The sequence below is a fragment of the Macrosteles quadrilineatus genome, unplaced genomic scaffold (assembly GCF_028750875.1).
Source record: "Macrosteles quadrilineatus isolate MER2022 unplaced genomic scaffold, UCM_ALF_1.0 Scaffold_2__2_contigs__length_208266976, whole genome shotgun sequence".
NCBI lineage: Eukaryota > Metazoa > Arthropoda > Insecta > Hemiptera > Cicadellidae > Macrosteles > Macrosteles quadrilineatus.
In genome coordinates this window covers 124127256-124146582 of record NW_026542595.1, presented here as the reverse complement: position 1 = coordinate 124146582, position 19327 = coordinate 124127256, and the positions used below count along the sequence as shown (strand labels likewise).

Genomic DNA, 19327 nt, shown 5'->3' with positions numbered 1-19327 from the left:
GGCCTAGGCCTAACAATCGTATGGCAATAAACATTCTTAAGCCATAACATGTTTGTGATTGCACAAATCTGATTGAATCTTTAATCACCAACTCACTAAATCAGTACATGTTTTAGAAGAAAAACTTATGATAGATGAGTAAATATAAACTTACTCTTGTTTATAAAAGGAGTTGAGAAGTTGGATTGTGCGATTGCAGTGTTATCATACTAGTTAGGTGTTCCTCGGGCTGCTCTGGTTCCAATCACTGGTAAAGGGCATGTAAATGGATGTTTAAGTGTACCCTCTGTTTCAAACTGTGCCTCATTTAGAAAACTGGTCTAGTTAAGCCGCTACAAATGTACGGAACCACAGTTGGAATGAGTTTGGGTCTAATTTAAGCAAAGTCTACAAGTATATCAGTATCTGCCGTTGGTTGACTAACTTAGGGTGCAATTCAAAGTTGTTTCTACCACAGAGAAGGAAGGTACAGAGGAAACTTGCTTATGAAACGATCGTCCGCTTTAGCAATAATTTATTATAATTTATCTATGTTGTGCCAGAAATATACTTGTGACAAGCAAGAAAGAGCTTGAGCGGCGGGCACTGTGTCTAAATTTGTCATTTGTCAAGGCACAGGGTCTTTCTCCAACAAGAGCGTTGTCCTCCATGAGGCCGATGGGGGCGATGTTGGACTTTGCTCTAGACACCAGCGACTATTGCTAGACACCACTTAACTGTACCATTGGACGCTTCCTCTGTACCTTACTTCTCTGTGTTCCTACCTAATATTTTTGCAAAAGTCAAGACTTGCCTCACTCGACCCTTTGAGATGTAAGGATTGAGTTTTGATAATGTATTAAACTTCTTTTAGGATATTAAAACCTAGCCTATATCTTTTATTCCATTGACCCAGTAATCTTTTAATGATTTTTCTCAACAATGTGAGGTTTTTTAGGTGAAAAAGGAAGTTTTGTTTAACGTCTCATGCTTAGCAAGTGCTTATATAGAAAGTACTGCTACTGAGGTGCTAAAATCCATTATGAACTACACTCAAAATACCACTTCAATGGGTTAAACTAGTTTTCAATATACACACACGGTTTAGGTAAAGAGTAGTTGAATTCCTGATGGGATAAATCACGGAGATTCCACTCATTCTGTTTACTTCCACACATGCTTCTGTTCCTTAGGTGGAAGATGGGTATAGTATGTTTCATTATTATAGGTAGCTAGGTATGTTTATTATAGGCTTTTCGCTTTTCCCACCAAGTTTAGTCTCATACAGGATCGAACTTATGAGCTGCACACAGACCTGACCTAAATGGGATTCAAACCCCAAAACAAGTGAGCATGATGTGATTCACCTAAGGTGAAAAATGTTGTGCTATTTCAGTTGTTCGTTGTTTATAATGGTGTTTGTAATGGTTGTTCATAATTTTACTAAAAATATGCATTTATTAGCTAACACATAAACTAACTGAATGTTAGTTTTAACCAGAATCAAAACCATATCTTAAGTTCTTTAAAACTGTCTGGAAATACTTGAATGACTAACTGGTTTTGGTGACTAATACAGATCTAGGGTTGAGATATTTGGTTTTGATTCTGGTTAAAACTAGCATTCAGTTAGTTTATGTGTTCGCTAATAAATGTCTTCCATATGGATTTGTTCTATGTTTAGTTTTTGGCTGTACAAGGAAATCCATAGAAATCAAATAGTACCATGCATGTAGATGTTTAAAACAGTCCAGCATGGAGTATTCTATCCAACGTTTTCCACACCTTATTTGAGAAACCTTTGGACATACAAGTAACAAAACTACCGTGTTTAAAGAGAGAAAACGTAAATTTCAAATGTTCTACATTATTTAATAAACTTCAATTACTTGTTAGCTCGAATCAATAACCATTAGTTTATCGCAAAGCTATATTTAACAAAAGCGAAAAAAATCCAGCATATAATATTCCCTAGAATAATTATTCTGAAATAACAAGCATCAGTATTGGAACCCTCAGCTTATAAAATTTAAGGATATTAGAAGCAGTTTTTAAATGAGGCACAGCGAGCATGGTAATCAAATGATAATTTTGTGGAACGTCCATTCTACTTCAAAATTTAAGTGAACATTTATTATTAATTGAAAAGAGGCATTTACATAAAATAAAACAATATGGCAACTTAAATAAATGTTAGGTATAGATAGAGGTTAGTTTAGTATAGTCTTAGTATGTCTATGGAACAAATGGTTTAGCATAGAACTCATATAGGTTACAAATTGTAGGTATGAAAAGTCACAGGTAAAAAAATATGAAAGTTTCCTAGACTTGGAACTTATTTCATTGTCTGCTTTCTTGAATGAGATCTGGCTTGTAACATCAGAAAATGGGTTGCCAGAATTATACTCTCCTGGGATTAAAAACGGTGCTATATTTACACCACAGCCAAAGGCGTAACATTTCAGCCGTAACCACTTGACCTTTAGAAAATGAGTTACAAAATTAGCAGTCGAAAAATAAGTAATAACCTTTTTAAACAAAATTTACTTTTCAGTTTTCAGCCTTAATTTATTTAAGTTGGTGATCTAATTGATCATCTAATTGATTATCTGACGTTTGTTATGCAATGTATTTGACGCCACACTATTTTGACGAACTTCCCACGCAAGGATTTAGTCCAGAAAACAGCTGTTTGCCGCCAGCTTAATCAAATGGGGTTTCATTGCGTAGGCTACTACTGTACTGTAATGAGTTTTACCGGACACCAATCAGCTGATTATACTGTAATTGGGTGGCAATGAGCAGTTATATACAAAAACATTAGTGATTTTTAGTCCTTTAGTTGGTGGTAATAAAGATCTGTACAGATTTAGTAGTATGGCATAAACTATCATACGTTACTCGTCCAAAATGTGTTTACCGGACTCGTATGGTAATGCCGTACTTGACTTCGTCTCGCATGGGAACGACCACACTCGTCTCGCAAACACTTATTTTCAGGACTAGTAACGTAATATAATATTGTCGACTACAATAAACAAATTATTATTATTATTATTATTATCATGAGATGCATAAGATAGGGAATTGATCTCACAGAGAGTGCATTATTATGAAACGGATGAAATGAATAACATCTATTTGCAGCTGTGACTGTGTAACTTTGTGGCTAGCCAGGTGTAATCACTGTACCTAACATCTATCCATTGTAGAAATGCGGTTTCAATTCTAAACAAATTGACAAACAACTTTCAAGTGCTTATACAGACTACAGCTCATTTGGACTACTATAAAATGTTGGTTATCAATTCTTAAATCTTAATCTTTGTTGTCTCTTTTCTTCTTCTGATTGTATTGTACGACTTTGAATAATTATGTGATCAATTGAAAAATAGTGCATCGTAATTGAAAATATCAAGTTTAAAAAGATTTTTTGTATTTCAAAAGTGAAATTTTAGGTAATTGTGCAAAGGTTATCTCTTTTCCTGTTTGGTTTTGTATGTTGAGCTATATGCCAAGAGTTGCTGTATTATTGACACAAGTCCTCTCTCTCTTGTCACCAGATGATGAGTCTCAGTGCAGACGTGATGCCTCAGTACCGTCAGGAGGCTCCCAAGACCCCACCCCACATCCTGTTACACTATTGCGCCTTCAAAGCCATCTGGGACTGGGTCATCCTGTGCCTAACCTTCTACACTGCCATCATGGTCCCGTACAACGTAGCGTTCAAGAACAAGACTTCCGAAGACGTCTCGCTGCTCGTGGTCGACTCTATCGTCGACGTCATCTTCTTCATCGACATAGTCCTCAACTTCCACACGACGTTCGTCGGCCCCGGCGGCGAAGTGGTTTCCGACCCGAAAGTGATCCGGATGAACTATCTCAAGTCGTGGTTTGTCATTGACCTCCTCTCCTGCCTTCCGTACGACGTATTCAACGCGTTCGACCACGACGAAGACGTAAGTAATGGCTACATCTCTCCCGACTGCGAGAATGACGAAGAGTCCGACCTGTTTGATGGAAATGTAAGTGCGTGACATCGGTGCTTGCCTAGACCTCTCTCTCTGTCTCTCACCAGCGGTTAGAGCTTTCCTCTTCTTGCGGTTTTCAATCCGTTTTTGGAAGAAGTTTTGCGTAAATTACACTCTTTGTGGTGTACTTTTGTCTTTTTCTTCCCATTTTTCTTTTTGTACATAGTTTCACATTTTACATCTATTAGTTTGTATTTAAAAGACTCAGCGTTAATAGTTAGCAGATATAAAAGACACCTTGTTAATAAACTAAAGCAGTCAGGGAGAAAAACTGCACATGCGTTGAATAAAATCCTATCTAGGTTCAATTGTAAACAGAAATTAATAGCTGAATTGAAGCAATCATTTTAGAAAATAAAAAATGGCATGCTTAAAAGCTTTCCTGCATCAAATACTCAAAACTAGTTGAATAAAATTAGCCATAGCTTAATAATAGAGAGGTCTGCTTAATAGTTGGAATGTTTTAGAAGGATTGTTAGAATCCAGACATTACTCTTATAAACAGAAATGCCTGGGTAAGCTTGTAGCTCTAGCACATGGAGTTCTTCACTTTGCTTTGGCGCACTTAGCTTTAATGTAAGCTCTGGCTCAAAAACATGAGGGTTTTCTCAAGTTTTATATCGTCGGATTATTTTTCACAATTTTAATAAATGTGTTTTACTAATTCTTCAAAGGCTATTTGGTGTCCCCGCTTTCTTAATAATATAAAATAGTTTGTACTTTTGAAATTCTTGCAACAAAAAACTTGCATGTTCTAAAATTTTACAGCTGACAGTTTATTAAAGCAAATTCTTAAGTGTTGTCTTATGCCTCCATTGAGTCCATTATGACATAAATCAAACCATACATTTTGGAACAAATTGAATCCGTGTTTCACATTACCTTATTAAGTATTCAGATCAACTTAAAACCAAGATAATCATTCATGTTGTTTAAATCAGTTAACATTTTCATTCATCCTTTTTCTGATGATTTTTCCATTGAAAATCACATTTTATAAATGAAAGATTTATCAAAATGTTATGAGAGACAGAGAATCATATGTGAAATGATGAGTTCATGGATTATCATCGATGTCACTGCTGCTTGCCTCTGTCATTTTGGGTTTTGATGATAATTAATTACAGCACTTTCACCGCCAATGCTGAGGCACTTAGGGTTCTAAACTTACCAGATATTCATTAAGTTGTTATAGTGTTAGTGTAACCGATGCTTAAAGTTTAGCTGTTTAACAATGTTTTTTACACATTTATGATGACTTTCGATTTTCAGAGGTTACCATAGCCACAATTTAGTTTATCTTACAGGTTGTCTGGAAGCGTTTGGCTTCATACACTTACTTATGCTTTCCAGAAAATTATCATTAATATTTATTATTTGTTTATTTTTTGTCTTTAAGGTGCACTGGTCACACTGCTAAAAATAAACTACAACTTAGATCAAATATGTAATCAGTAGCTTAATCAGTTTAGAATTTTTTTCTGTATGAAATTAGTTAAGCTAAAACAAAATTTTCCCAAACCAGTGGGTTAAGCATTGTTGTGCAAAATTTAAGATAATTGATCTGTAATGTTAACATTAAGATGCTTATTTTCTGCCGAACATGCTGTTTAGTAAATATACAAGTTTTTTTTCATTAAAAGAAAAGAATGATTGTCAGTATTTGTCTGACTATCAATTACACCGTGCTGACAAGTTTTAGACAAGGCTTTTACGTAAATTAAGAGTCTCCATAACCTCTTATTTTGAATAAGTCGAATCTAACACTGTAGTCGTGTTCTTTACTCCTAGTAAGTTATAAAACCAGTCTTAATCCATGGTAATTAGAATTGTAGTGGAAGAAGTAAAAAACACGGCACTGCTGTCAGTTTTGAGTTAGCTTGCTCAGTCGTGGCAGGAGATAGCTAAGAGATTCTTATTTACAGACAAACCTTGAAAACTTGGTGAGACTGTGCTTTATTCTATCAAAAATAATCGGATATCCATTTTAAGCAATAAAGCAATTGATGCTTAGCCTTAATGAAAAAATCCCTACAACCATGAAGAACAGTAAAATGTTGAAGTAGTACACCCTTACTCAAACTATAGGGAAAAAGTGTGCAACTGATATACTTAATAAATGGTTTATATACCTTTAACTGTCAGGTGATCCAATAGTAATACACTTCTGCAGTTTTAGCCCTCAGGGGGCTTTCTTTAGATGCCAAAGGAAGTCAAAATTTTTCATTCACACAAATTCATCACATTGCAACTACGAGAAGGCAACACGGATATAAACACGAACACACATGTTAAAGTCATATTTCATTGGTACCGGCATTGATGCCCGACGCGTGCAAGGAGCTAGTGTGATATGCAGAAAACCTCCACACTCCTTATAGGTTATCCTGCATACGCACATGGGAGCGTAGCTTTATAGTAAACCCGAAACTTTAATCTTATTCTACTTTAAGCTATGAGCTGGGTAGCTGTTCAATAAGAGAACCAGATCGTGTTATTCAAACAGGATTTTAATTGTCTTTATGTAATAAAGTTTAATACAGTGACGCTTACTTTCAAGTATAGCCTACCAACAAATGCCTAATAGGAACCGCTCTGGAGGTAGCTTGAATCTTAGATTTATAATCCCCAAAAACTAAACGAAACTATTCCCTTGTAATCAAATAAAATCAAAGTATCAATCCCCAAAAGAATTCCTTCAAAACAAATCACAAAACTCCGATTAACTTACAGTCCCCTTAAATCAAAACTTCCCGTACAAAACTCCCGACTACAGGGCCTAACCCCAAGATAGAGAAACCAGTACTCACCCAACTCTCCTGGGCACCTTGCCCCGGGCAACTGACCCCTTTCTCTACCTCAGGTGGCCTATTTATTGACCAGACAGCTACTGAGTGCAAAGCACCCAGTGTTTACCAAAACACCTCCAGCACGCTTCCTAGTTGGCAAGGTCACTATCTACAATTCAACCTCTATAACCTCTAGTTTACAAATATCTACAAATATAAAACCTATATCTCCCTTACACTAGTCTAGACTGGTGTTATCAAGGGGGGCTGAGGGTGTAAACTGCAGTAGTGTATTACTACTCAAAGGATTACCTGACTGACAGGTGAAGGTATTTAAACCATTTATTAATTAACTGAAGTGATTCGGAGGCTAACATCATGAAACCTTGATTCTTTTGTTGAATTGATAGCTTTATTCAGATGTTACATGCTAGATTTACTACCAACAGTACTATGGCATCATTCAAGCATAATGGATACTAAGATGTACAAACAAATAAATTCCATCTGTAAAGTGATACAAACATTTGCGTGCAGGGTATCGGCAGTTTGTTCAGCGCACTGAAGGTGGTCAGACTGCTGAGGCTGGGCAGAGTAGTCCGTAAGCTAGACAGATACTTGGAATATGGAGCTGCCATGTTGATACTACTCCTGTGCTTCTACATGCTGGTAGCTCATTGGCTGGCATGCATCTGGTACTCCATAGGTGAGTTGTCTTTGGCTATACGTACCTTACTGTAAAGTTGACGTTTTATTAAAGTTTATGTTTTTGCTGTGTGTTTCAATGTCGGTGGTATATTTTACGTTTGTCAGGGAATGATAAAATTTGGGGTGTTATAACTAGCCTACTAGAGCCCACTAATCTGGAATCTGATGGTCCAGCGCTTTCAATAATCCGGAATAGGTATAAAAGTCTTTTTCGTTGTTTTTAGCTAGCGCATTTGGCAGGGTCGGGAGTGGTCGATTGGAATCTGGAGTCGATTTTTATACTCCTAAAATTAAAAGAAAGTACAGTGAAACAAAAACGGTTAGCCAATACATTCCTATTAACACTTCAAACTGATTTTCACTAGTCTTGCATTGTCTTTTAAAGACCTTTAGTAACTCAGTATTTTCAATAACATGCCATTGCCCAAGTCCAGAAGGTGCCGAATAAGCAAGCGTCTAGTATATTTAACATTGTCCTTCGTTAGATGGAATCTCTCATCGATAGCTTTGTGACAAATGGCGTCTCAGTCCACAATTGTTGCAGTTGTACAGAATTTTAGAATGAAAACAATTTAAGTTAGGTCAATTTGAAGTACCAACTGTGTATGTAAAGTAATGTTTTCTTGCTTATTCACAAAGCTTTGGTCATAACAAACAGAAAAAAAAACTTATCACAATGTAACTTGTTCTAAAGTAACTTGTAGATTTTATTTTCTAGCCCGGTTTCAAGAACTTGAATTAATCTAGATTACCTTTGCTATTGTTAGGCTAGCACATAGGTACCTAATCCAATTTTTACTTAAACTTTCCTTTTATGTTTCCATCTATTATTGTAGTATGGAAAATCAGGGCCTTACAAAAAAACCATACTTAGTAGCAACACACTTTAAGGCCCGATTTCACCAAATTCTCGCTAACGATGGTTTAGTTAAACTTCGGTTAAAACTAACCGATGATTTAAACCACAGTTAAGGAAATCTGGTTTCACCAACGAAAACGCTTCAAAACTAACGCTGGTTTTATAAACGAGAGTTTAGAGTAAAATCCAGGTGGCAGTGGCAGTGAACTGTCATAATACCGGGCTGTTACGGTAGCAAGTAAACATAACCTAGAAAATAAATCAGTGTTTATGAGGTAGTGAAAACAAAACTGGAGACAGCAAGCTTACAGGAATACAATAGATTCTGAGCAAAATAACAACAGAAAGCAAGAATAAATACCAAAACAATTAACATAAGTAAATAAAGGCAAACCAATGTTGATCAAACATATTCGAGGAACAAATTGGTTGAGTTTTGCGGTCGAGTCCAACTTTTTATACTTATATATTTATACCTTATAGTTATACTCATCAATCCAACTTTTTACAGGGATGTTCAATATTCTGTTTGTTCACTAACCAGTTTGGTACATTTGAAGTAGTGAAAAAAACTGGAGTTAAAAGAATTACAAGAACGAGACACAATGTAGATAACACAAAAATAATTATTTTATATAAAATACTAGCAGAATAATGACAATTTAGGTTTAGATTTTGGTTTACTTTTACATCTGACCGAACGCAAAACAATTGTTTGAACGTTGGGTTAGGGTTACCAAAAGCCGGGAGAAGGAAAGGGAGCCTATTTTTTAGAACAATGAAATAATAAATTCGATAATGTTGGTAGAAGAGCCGGGACACTCTTTTTAGCCGGGATAAAAGAGTACGGCTCTTGATCGCCAATCAGTTCAATGCGGTCGCTGATCGCAGATATACGCCTTAACTAAAAGCCTTTTGGGATAACCTAAAGCAATGCACTATGTGGGATAGCCTAAACACAAACCACTACAGTGGTTTGTATTCATTTCCAAAAGAAAAAGGCTAAACGTTTTGATAGTTCATCTAATAATAAAATCAATTTCTTCTTTGTTATTAAAATCATTAACCCTTTCTCTTATCCACCTAGTTAGGCGAACAACATAGGTTACCCTTCATTGCCATCACTTACTTTCAAAAGCTAATTCGTACCGTATTCTCTTCTACCATTTCGCCTTTCCATATTTTAAACTTAAAGCCAGCTGATATTTACTTAACGAAAGATTAAAGAAGTTAACCGGTCAAAATTGGTCAGTTAATTATCTAACGACGGTTTAGTCTAAACTAGCGCTAACGGCGAGTGGTGAAATCTGATTTCGTCAGTTAAGAGCTAACTGCAGTTAGAGCAAGGCTTTACGGTGGTTTAAAAGTTTGGTGAAATCGGGCCTAAGAGGATTGTTCAGGTTAGTTCTTCGAGAGTAAAACTGTCTATAGCTTACCGATTTAGGTTTATGTCTACTTCAGTACCTCAACAAGTCAATGGCTCTTTACAATTTAATCTTGTCAATGGTGCCATTGACTTAATAATACTGTAGTAGTCTAGAAAAATAACAAAATACCTTCCCTTCTATTACTCACTACTTTAATTTGAGACTGGGGTGTAAACTTTGGTAGTGTGTCTACTTTTGTATCGGCCGGGTTTATGAATCATGTTTCCTGTTAATTTTGTGTACCTTTATGCTAACATAGAGACAGAAAAAAGTAAGTTGTTTGAAAGAAACTTATTCTACCGTTTTGCGTTCTCATTCAGTTGATACAAGTTATGTTACTTATAGGTTATAAAAAATGGATGCTTAAATGAATGAAGTTAAATGAATGTTGGATTAATAATTAAATCTGATCTTTAATAGGAGATTTTTTTTAGTAAGAGCTGTTTTTGTGTATAGCTCCGTAGTTCGCTGTACAGCGTTACAACGAGGCGGCTCGCTGGTTACTGGCATCATTGGTGAACAGAATGGCGTCACCTGCAGCTATTTAGATGACGTTTGTGCCTCACTGTGGATCTAGCAAATTTTTTAAATTATTGAATCTCCCATTGCATGCGTGATTAGGACGTTTTATGACTGCAAGAAACATATCGTCTGCAGATATTTATCACCAGATGGTTTAAGTTTATTGCCATAATGTAATGAATGAGGGTTAAGTGTAAAAATGGTTTAGCGACGTTAGGGAGTTTCAAAATGGCTGTGAAAATGTCTATTTTGGAAGGAGTTGTGTTTTCTGCGGGTACCCTGACTTCTCACAGAATACCTTTAAAGGAAAAGAGTTAGTGAGTTTTTTTTTATTATGCGCTACAAGGTTGAAGGAGATGACATGTTGATTAAAATCAGTACCGCAGAAAAATAATACACCTCCTAAATCCAAACAAGAATTCTTGGAATGACGGCATTCTACTTTCCTGTCAATACCAGCCCAAGTGTTCTTCGTCATGGACATTTTAACATCCATTTTTACTCCTTAACCAATTTCCGTATAGTACTTTATCCTTACTTACTCATTGCTTTAGAGTCATAAGCTCAATCATCTGACGATGCATATCTGCATCATGTATGTGTCTTGTAGTCAAACGTATAACTACCTCATCTCGCATGCGGCATTAGATTCAATAATTTAAAAATTTTTAACACGATACATTGTACACACAGCAGTACACACAGCACATTATAAATGTCAGCTAAAGAGCTGCAAGTGGCGCCATTCTGTTCACCACTTATGCCAGTAAGCAGCGAGCTGCCTCATAGCGGTGTACATGCAGAACTTGGAGCTATACCCAAAAACAACTATTACCTAAAAAACAAAAGCCCTCATATATTTTTGTAATATAATTTGAACTATTCATATTTAGTTTCTATTGTTTACATGGTAGATTAGGCTTTAGTCGAACCTGAACAGGAGCACAGAATAAAGGCCTAATCTAAAACTCTCATTAATTAAAAAAAAGTTACGTTTTGAATCTGCTAGTGTCCACACCAGAATCTTGCTGCTTTTGATGGCTGGCTAACCCACCGGGGGTGATAAAAGAGAGAACCAACATCTTACTCAGCAGTTGATCATAATGCAAAAGTGAAATGTATTTTCATTGTGGATAGTAGCCTCCGGATTACCAAATAATATTAAAAATGTTTAAATACCTGCTATTAAGCAATCCATTTAATTACAGTTGCAACAATTGGAGTTTGAGTCCAGACTGTCCGCCAGGTTTGCATCGTCTGTTGTCGTAACTGATCAGTAAATGTTTCGTGTCCGTAAACGTGTTTTGTGCCGTGTGTAAATGTTTATTTATTTTTACGTGTTAAATATGACGCTCTTAATGTGAAGAAAGAAGAAGTCCTTAGACCGCCTGAAGATGACTCCACATAGGAGTCGAAACTAGCTGTAACTGCAATTAAATGAATTGCTTGATAGCAGGTATTTAAACCTTTTTAATAGTGAAATGTATACTTAAATAAAATAACATTGCTCCTAGATTCTGGAGTTGACACTATCAGATTAAAACCAAAATTTTTGAGGTGTTGCCTTCCGGATTACTGATCAATATTATTCTAGAGGTTAAATACCTTATTGTAGCCCCTGTAATCCACTGTCGTCTGGATGGCGACCGGTTTTGACACTCATGGTGTCATTGTCAAGCCTTAAAGACGTGTTGTCACTCCTAGGAGGTCGTCATAAAGTCTTTAAAATAAATACATGAGACACGCACAAACATATTTACAAATAAATAATACAGTATGGCCATATAAGAACACTAATTCTCAGGGTGCCGCTGCGGGTTCAGGGTGTAGGTCTAGACTGACCGTCGCCAAGTCCTTTACCTCCCCCCCTACCCCTCACATTGTTATCAGCGTCTTTGTCTTCTGATGACTTTATGACGACCTCTTAGGAGTGACAACACGTCTTTAAGGCTTGACAATGACACCATGAGTGTTGAAACCGGTCGCCATCCAGACGACAGTGGATTACAGGGGCAACAATAAGGTATTTAACCTCTAGAATAAAACCCAAAGTTTTTATTGCTTAGTGAGTTCTGGAATCCTGGGTTAGGTTATTATTCTGTGGTAGGAGCTATGGTTGTTTTGTTGCTTAAGGCTAAGAATCCCAACTCTGGTTAATTAACTACCATAGTCGTATGCTGCATTTCATGAATAAGGCTATTACAGAATTGTGTGGGACGGGCGTTTTACTTCAAGTTGTGTCAGGTCAAAAACTGGGGCCTAAGGGAATTATATGGTGTAGAAAATTAGCAATGTGCACGTACGTGAAGTATGAATTAGTCTGTGTGTCCCCTTCATTGTCTTGTGTCCAAGGGTTGAGTTTTAAATTTTGTTTGAACTTCTAGATTTTTTTAAATTTTTGTACAAGTTGTACTAAAAGCGGTAGGATTCAAGGACAGATGGAAGAGTAAGAACTATATAGGGTTCATAATAAATTTGATACTATTTGATAAAGTATATTGACTATTAACCCTTTCAGTGCTAGGCCAATAATTTGTATTTCGTAAGACTTTTTTGTAGGGATGGACGAGATTGGATTTTTAGTTCGAGACAGGATTTCTCTTCTCATACGGGAAATGCACGTTCAACATTTTTACCTGATTTTGTAACATTGTTAGATGACTGTTTAAATACAAAAATAATGATAACAGGCAAGAATATTTACAATCTTTTATTAAAAAACATCAGTATAAAATCTTTTTATTAATCACGCCTAACTTATTAAAAATGCCTACGATTAGGAAACATAGTGATATCAGTTAGGATAGAGTTCAACTTATCCTAAAATAAAATAAATCATAAAATAAAAGCAATATTAATTTTTATAAAATAGTTACTTGTTTTGACTTTTTATAGTTCCTCACACTGCTTACACTTAACAAAACTTTTCAAATGTTATTAAAGTAATATTATTAAAATAATTAAAGTAATATTTACATTTAAAGAATTAATTAAATAAGAACGCCTTCGCAAAGGAAACGCAACTACAACACGCTCCTGTATTGCGGGTATTGCATTGACTTTCTGCAGGCGTTTAAAATTTTTTTTTTCTCGTCTCGATAAAAATTCTCGGCTAAAAAGAAATCTCGTCTCGTGTAACGAGATTTAAAATTTCCCGAAATTTTGAGACTTGACCATCCGTACTTTTTTGTTTGCCTTTCAATTACATTACCTGTTGTTGAATTTTAACTGTAATGTTGTCACTATTTTATTAATTAGGCTAATTTTGAATAATAAGACAATACGAAATTGTATAGCAAAGATAAATCCTGGTATTTGTAGTAAACATTAAATGAAACTTAGTTGTTGTTGTAATTTTCCTGGTTTTCCTTTAAATTTTTATGTTCTGATAGCATTTTTTGAAACCAAAATCTCATAAAATCAAAAGACATATAGTTTAAAATGTAATATTGAATTTAACTTTGATTTAGTTGGACGAGGTTATCATAATATAGCCATTTTAGGGAAAATAATGTTTTGCAGCAAAATCTCAGGAACACAATATTATGATCACTGTTGTGTTTCAACTGAAAATATCATCTAAATAGTCCGTGACTAACTAGTGCTGCTACCTAGTAACACATTGAACAACCATCTGTAGTGCTATCTGTTCGCAATCGGTGGCATCAGCTTAAATACCGGCTTTTGACTCCTCAGTCTTCAAGCACAGATAGCCGAGAAGGCTAGGGCGTGTGTCACTTGGCCAGTGGCATTCGTCTGCTCGGGTTCGATCCCCGTCCTGTGTGGCAAATAATTGGTGACCTGTGTGTTTGTAGCGATATACTACAACCACTGGGGCATAGTGAGGTGTTCACAATCCTTGGTTTAGACATACACCTCGAAATCATCGGATTGGGCGAATCTTTTAGCTAAGTGGTTGATAGTGTATCCTATGAACATGCAGGTCACCAATGGCCGTTTTTCTTCTTTTTGTTAAAATAACCTTCTTCTCTATATCCCTTAGAAATTTTTTAAAACAATGATATATCGTTTCATAGCACTGAAAGGGTTAATAGTTTAATTGAGTTGTTATGTCACGTAATATATGACATCGTTCTATACAAAATTTTATAGAAATCAGATCCTTAATTTACACTGTTGTTTGCTTGATTGGCGACCCTGAGATCACATCTAGTAAAGTAATTATTATAGTTACAATTTCGCCAACAGGTCGGTCAGACGCTGACAACGGTGTTCAATACTCGTGGCTGTGGAAGCTGGCGAATGTGACACAAGCACCGTACAGCTACATATGGAACAACGACTCGACACAACCATCGCCTGAGCTGATCAACGGCCCTTCTCGCCGCACCATGTACGTCACTGCGCTCTACTTCACCATGACTTGCATGACCAGCGTGGGGTTTGGCAACGTCGCCGCGGAAACTGACAACGAGAAGATATTCACCATCTGCATGATGATAATAGCAGGCAAGTATATCTGTCTTGAGTTTGTGATGTATGTAGATTGATTAGTTTATTGTTAAGTAGTAATTTTTTTGCATAAACTTTAACTATAAACCAGGTCATAATGTTACTAGTATGTCACATACTTAGTAATTAAGAATCATATTCTTTAATTGGGACAGAACTATTTTTGATTGTTAAATTTCTGTGTAGGCCCCGTTTTTCTCATATAATGCCAGCTAAACTTTAACTTAATGAAAAGTATTAGGCCTACCGCACACAAGAGACTTTTTGTCGGCCGACTGTTGGCCATCTGTCTGGCTGGAGTCGGGTGGACAATCGAAAAGTCGTCAAGACTGTTTGGTCGTTGACTATGGGTGCCCACACGCCACGACTGTTTAGTCGTCTTTCGAGTGTCAAAAGGATGTATATGACAGAAATCGCTGTCATATGTGCGTTACTGACAAGATTTCGTGCAAGAAAACTTAAGAGAAAATACTGGGTGCATCTAATTTATAGTCCGAGAACCTTGAAAGGCTAGATTTACCTCTATACTCGGATTTGAGGAAATATCCGGACAAATTTTTCATGTACTCATGAATGAGTGTTGATTTTTTGACCAATTGCTAATACCCCGGCTTCAAATACCTCATCCCATAACTTTTAAGGAATAAGCTGTAACCGTAGGTCTCATGGTGAGACCTGGTTCCGGGACCGATTTACCTTTTCGTTTTGATGTCCGTAGAGGCCAAAAACACCATCCGTTCAAATTCACACACACATATATATATTTGTCCGTTAGCATGATAAATCGAAAAAAAAAATCCGATTTTGATGAAATTTGGTACAAACGTGTAAATCTACATGTATTTTATTCGAATGAGTTCGCAAACCAGCATGACTATGGGAACGGGGGTTTATGGGGGGTTTTATCGGGTAAAAATGGGGGTTTCCCATTTTGCAGAGCTAATTTTGCATCTAATTTTGCAGAGCTCGAAAAACAAATAATTTAGCATGCTAATTATTATCATAATGATTACAGGGAAATTCCAAAATATTTAAAGTTAAAATTTTCATGTCATTTATATGTAGAACAAGTAAACTGTTGTAGTTTGCTTGTTTATGGATGTATTTTGATAAAACTTGGCAAATATATTTATTTTATACTCAGCTATTAATGTTTTACTAAAACACACCCTGAATACCCTACCTGTAGCAGCAAACCTAGGTACTTGTTTATCCTAAATTCATTGTAATAGATTAAATAAAAAGTTAAATCAGGCAAATGGGAATTCACTTAGTCTGCAGTTTTGCTGCAGCGGTGGTATTTTTTTATTATGACCAAATACTCTTTCAAAGTCTTTTTTTATAAAGAGGGGACCGTGCCTCAACTTCATCGATCAACTTTATCGTCCCTCAAAACACTTGCACTGGTGGTTGTCGAAGCCATAATAATAACAATAACACTCAAATAATAATACTTATCATAATAACAATCATAATACACATGATAACAAAGCACTCGACTTTTTAGTCGTCAGTGTGCGCGTTCAAACTTATCTCCATGCCTTTATCAATAAGACACGACAGTTGAGTCGGGGACCAGTCGGCGAGAAAATCAGTCAGCACCAAACTGCCCCGACTGTCTGCAGACAGTCTGCCGACTGTCTTGCTGCGGTCGGCCCGTGTGCACGCTCAGATTTACCACTATGGGGCCGACTTTGACTCCCGACTACGACTATACAGGGTGATTGATATAAGTGTGCCAGCCGTTTTATTCAAAAACTATAAGAGATATCAAAAAAAGTTAAAAGGTAAGTGCCTTGGATTTTTTATTAAAAAAATTATAGTCAAGTCAAAAAAATTATTTTAGCCGCCATTTTTCCAATTTGGCCGCAAACTTTGATTTTTCTTATGGAACACCCTGTATTTTATGATGTATTCTGGTAGAAAAAGTAATTTTAAGACGATTTTATTCTTGTGATTTTTTTCATAAACCTAACCGTTTCAAAGATAATGATAATAATGGTTTAAGTTGTGCAATTTTGAATGGTTTTCGAGCAAAACAGGTGGCATGCTTGCTTAGGCCTTTATCGAAACTCTTTCTCATGCAGAAATTTCAAAACTTATCTTCAAAACGGTTAGGTTTATGAAAAAAATCACAAGAATAAAATTGTCTTAAAATTACTTTTTCTACCAGAATACATCATAAAATACAGGATGTTCCGTAAGAAAAATCAAAGTTGGCGGCCATATTGGAAAAATGGTGGCTAAAATAATTTTTTTGTTTTTTTAAATAAAAAATCCAAGGCACTTACCATTTAACTTTTTTTGATATCTCTTATAGTTTTCGAATAAAACGGCTGGCACACTTATATCAATCACCCTGTATAGTCGGCCGACAAAAAGTCTCTCGTGTGCGGTAGGCCTTAAGCAACCGGTGTGTCAAGGCTAGGCTTACAAATTCTACCACTGTACACCAACGTATAATTTAAGACCAATCTTTGTGTAACCTCAATCTGTGGTAAAATCAATAACATGAAGCATTTTTTAATTTTGTTGGTCCTTTTTGCATTGGGTGAAATTTGCCTAGTTACATGTAGGAATTCTTAAGAAAACTGCATACATTCATTTTTATACCCCCATGTAATGTGTGTTTTATTTTTTAATGAATTTAGTTTAATTTAATAAAATGAGGTTATTGCAATCCGAATAATATCAGAACACGTGGTTTCAACTATTCAACCATAAAACTTTTGTTACACCTATTGCTTTTACACACAAAAGGGTGGGATTTAAGGACAAGCAACGTCTGATAAATAATTAAATAAATAAGGTCTTTATTTGCAGGCGTTCATCAAAGTACAAACTCTGTTTTTCATGATAACTTTTGTCAAATTGATAGTTTACAATGTACATATTAAACTACAGAGTATTGACCTTGTTGATTATTGCTGCTGTCAGGTAAGCTATTGCCATATTCTAAAAAAAAATTCTAACTTGTATTTTGTATTGTCGTAACCTTATACTACAATGGATTTCTTAGTTAATCATGTTTCTAAAAAAAAACATATTTTACTTATATGACACATGTGTTTGTAGGTTAGCTTACATATTGTTTCTCAAAATGCTTTTATATTTATTTAATTTGGTAAACCATTTTATCATTTTATTTTCCTATTCTTTTACCTATACTCTTTAGAACAATTTGCAACTCTTTTTCATTCTGCAGCTCTACTGTACGCCACCATCTTTGGTCACGTGACTACCATCATACAGCAGATGACGTCGGCCACTGCCAAGTACCATGATATGCTCAACAACGTGCGAGAGTTCATGAAACTCCACGAGGTTCCAAAGGCTCTGTCGGAAAGGGTGATGGACTACGTAGTCTCTACGTGGGCGATGACAAAAGGACTGGACACAGACAAGGTAACTCATCTTCCCATCCCACTTTGATTCGCAATCGCTATTCTTATGCTGTGAGCTCTCCAAGGTAACATGAATGATTGTTCGATGTTGTACTAGTTGGAATCACTAAATCACATTTATAACGTGGCAAACAGTCGGCACAGAAATGTATGCTAGAACTGCGTTTTGCGTTTGGATACTATATGCAACCACTGATTGTTTGTGGTCTTGTGCACAAAGTTTCATGCGTTCTTCATCTGCTTTCGAATCAGCCATGACTTCTCGCCTGAAAAACTATATTTCTCTGGTAGTGCAATTTTTTGTTTAGACTTTTTTGTGGAAAAATAAATGTTTTTGAAATTTAGGCTACTTTGAAAACAATGTTGATTTAATTTTTGTTTTAAAAAGTTGTAAGGTAAATTTCAATTGGCTTTGTGAGTAAAACTATTCTATTTTTGCGTTTCCCCACTAATTTGGTTGTCTATTAAAATTGTTTGAAAAAATAACTGTTTTGAGGATTGAAAATTTGGAAAATACTGTTTTTTAGATGAACATTTTTAGACCTACACATTCTTGACAAACATTGGAATTATAATTAAATTAACACAATTGTAGATAAAGTGGTACATTTTTTAGGAACTAAAACTATTGATTAGATGGTAGCGTAATGTAGTGGTTTAAATCTAAAAACCAATTTTTGATTGTTCCATTTTTTCCATGCAGGAGCAGACAAGGGTCAGTCCGCACCTTGCTTACTCACCGTTTATTTTACACACCTCACACTCACTGTAGTGTAATTCTTTTAGTGTGTCTTGTGTGTCTAGTGAATAGCATGTGATTAACAGGCACACAGACACAAGACTGCTGAAAGAATTCATTGACAATGTCTCGTTTAAATATGCTTTTTTGTATAAGGGATCCATTATTGAAAAGCAAGTTCATCCCAAGTTTGAATCTGTATGTCTGTGCAGGTGAAGGTGTTTTTGCACTTCCTAAACCCATTGCTGGCGTTAGATTTCACTCATATCGGTCAAAGCTTGAAAGATATACTCTCTGCAGCGCATACTCGTTTGAGAAAATTCAATTAGCTCTAACCTTCTCAAATGGGGAAATGTTTACGTTTAACTGGTTTCATAATTGAGTGTCTAGTAAGAG

General features: G+C 35.8%; 1 protein-coding gene across 3 annotated transcripts in view; it reads left to right on the top strand.

The window, feature by feature from the left end:
* The window catches only part of LOC128986146 (potassium voltage-gated channel protein eag), a 130748-nt gene that overhangs the window by 97615 nt on the left and 13806 nt on the right, over positions 1-19327 (top strand). For all 3 annotated transcript variants that reach the window (XM_054406315.1, XM_054406317.1, XM_054406314.1), the window contains exons 6-9: positions 3543-3938; positions 7337-7505; positions 14525-14785; positions 17994-18193. In XM_054406315.1, the coding sequence (XP_054262290.1) occupies positions 3543-3938; positions 7337-7505; positions 14525-14785; positions 17994-18193 (1026 nt within the window). The remainder of the gene's footprint in view (positions 1-3542; positions 3939-7336; positions 7506-14524; positions 14786-17993; positions 18194-19327) is intronic.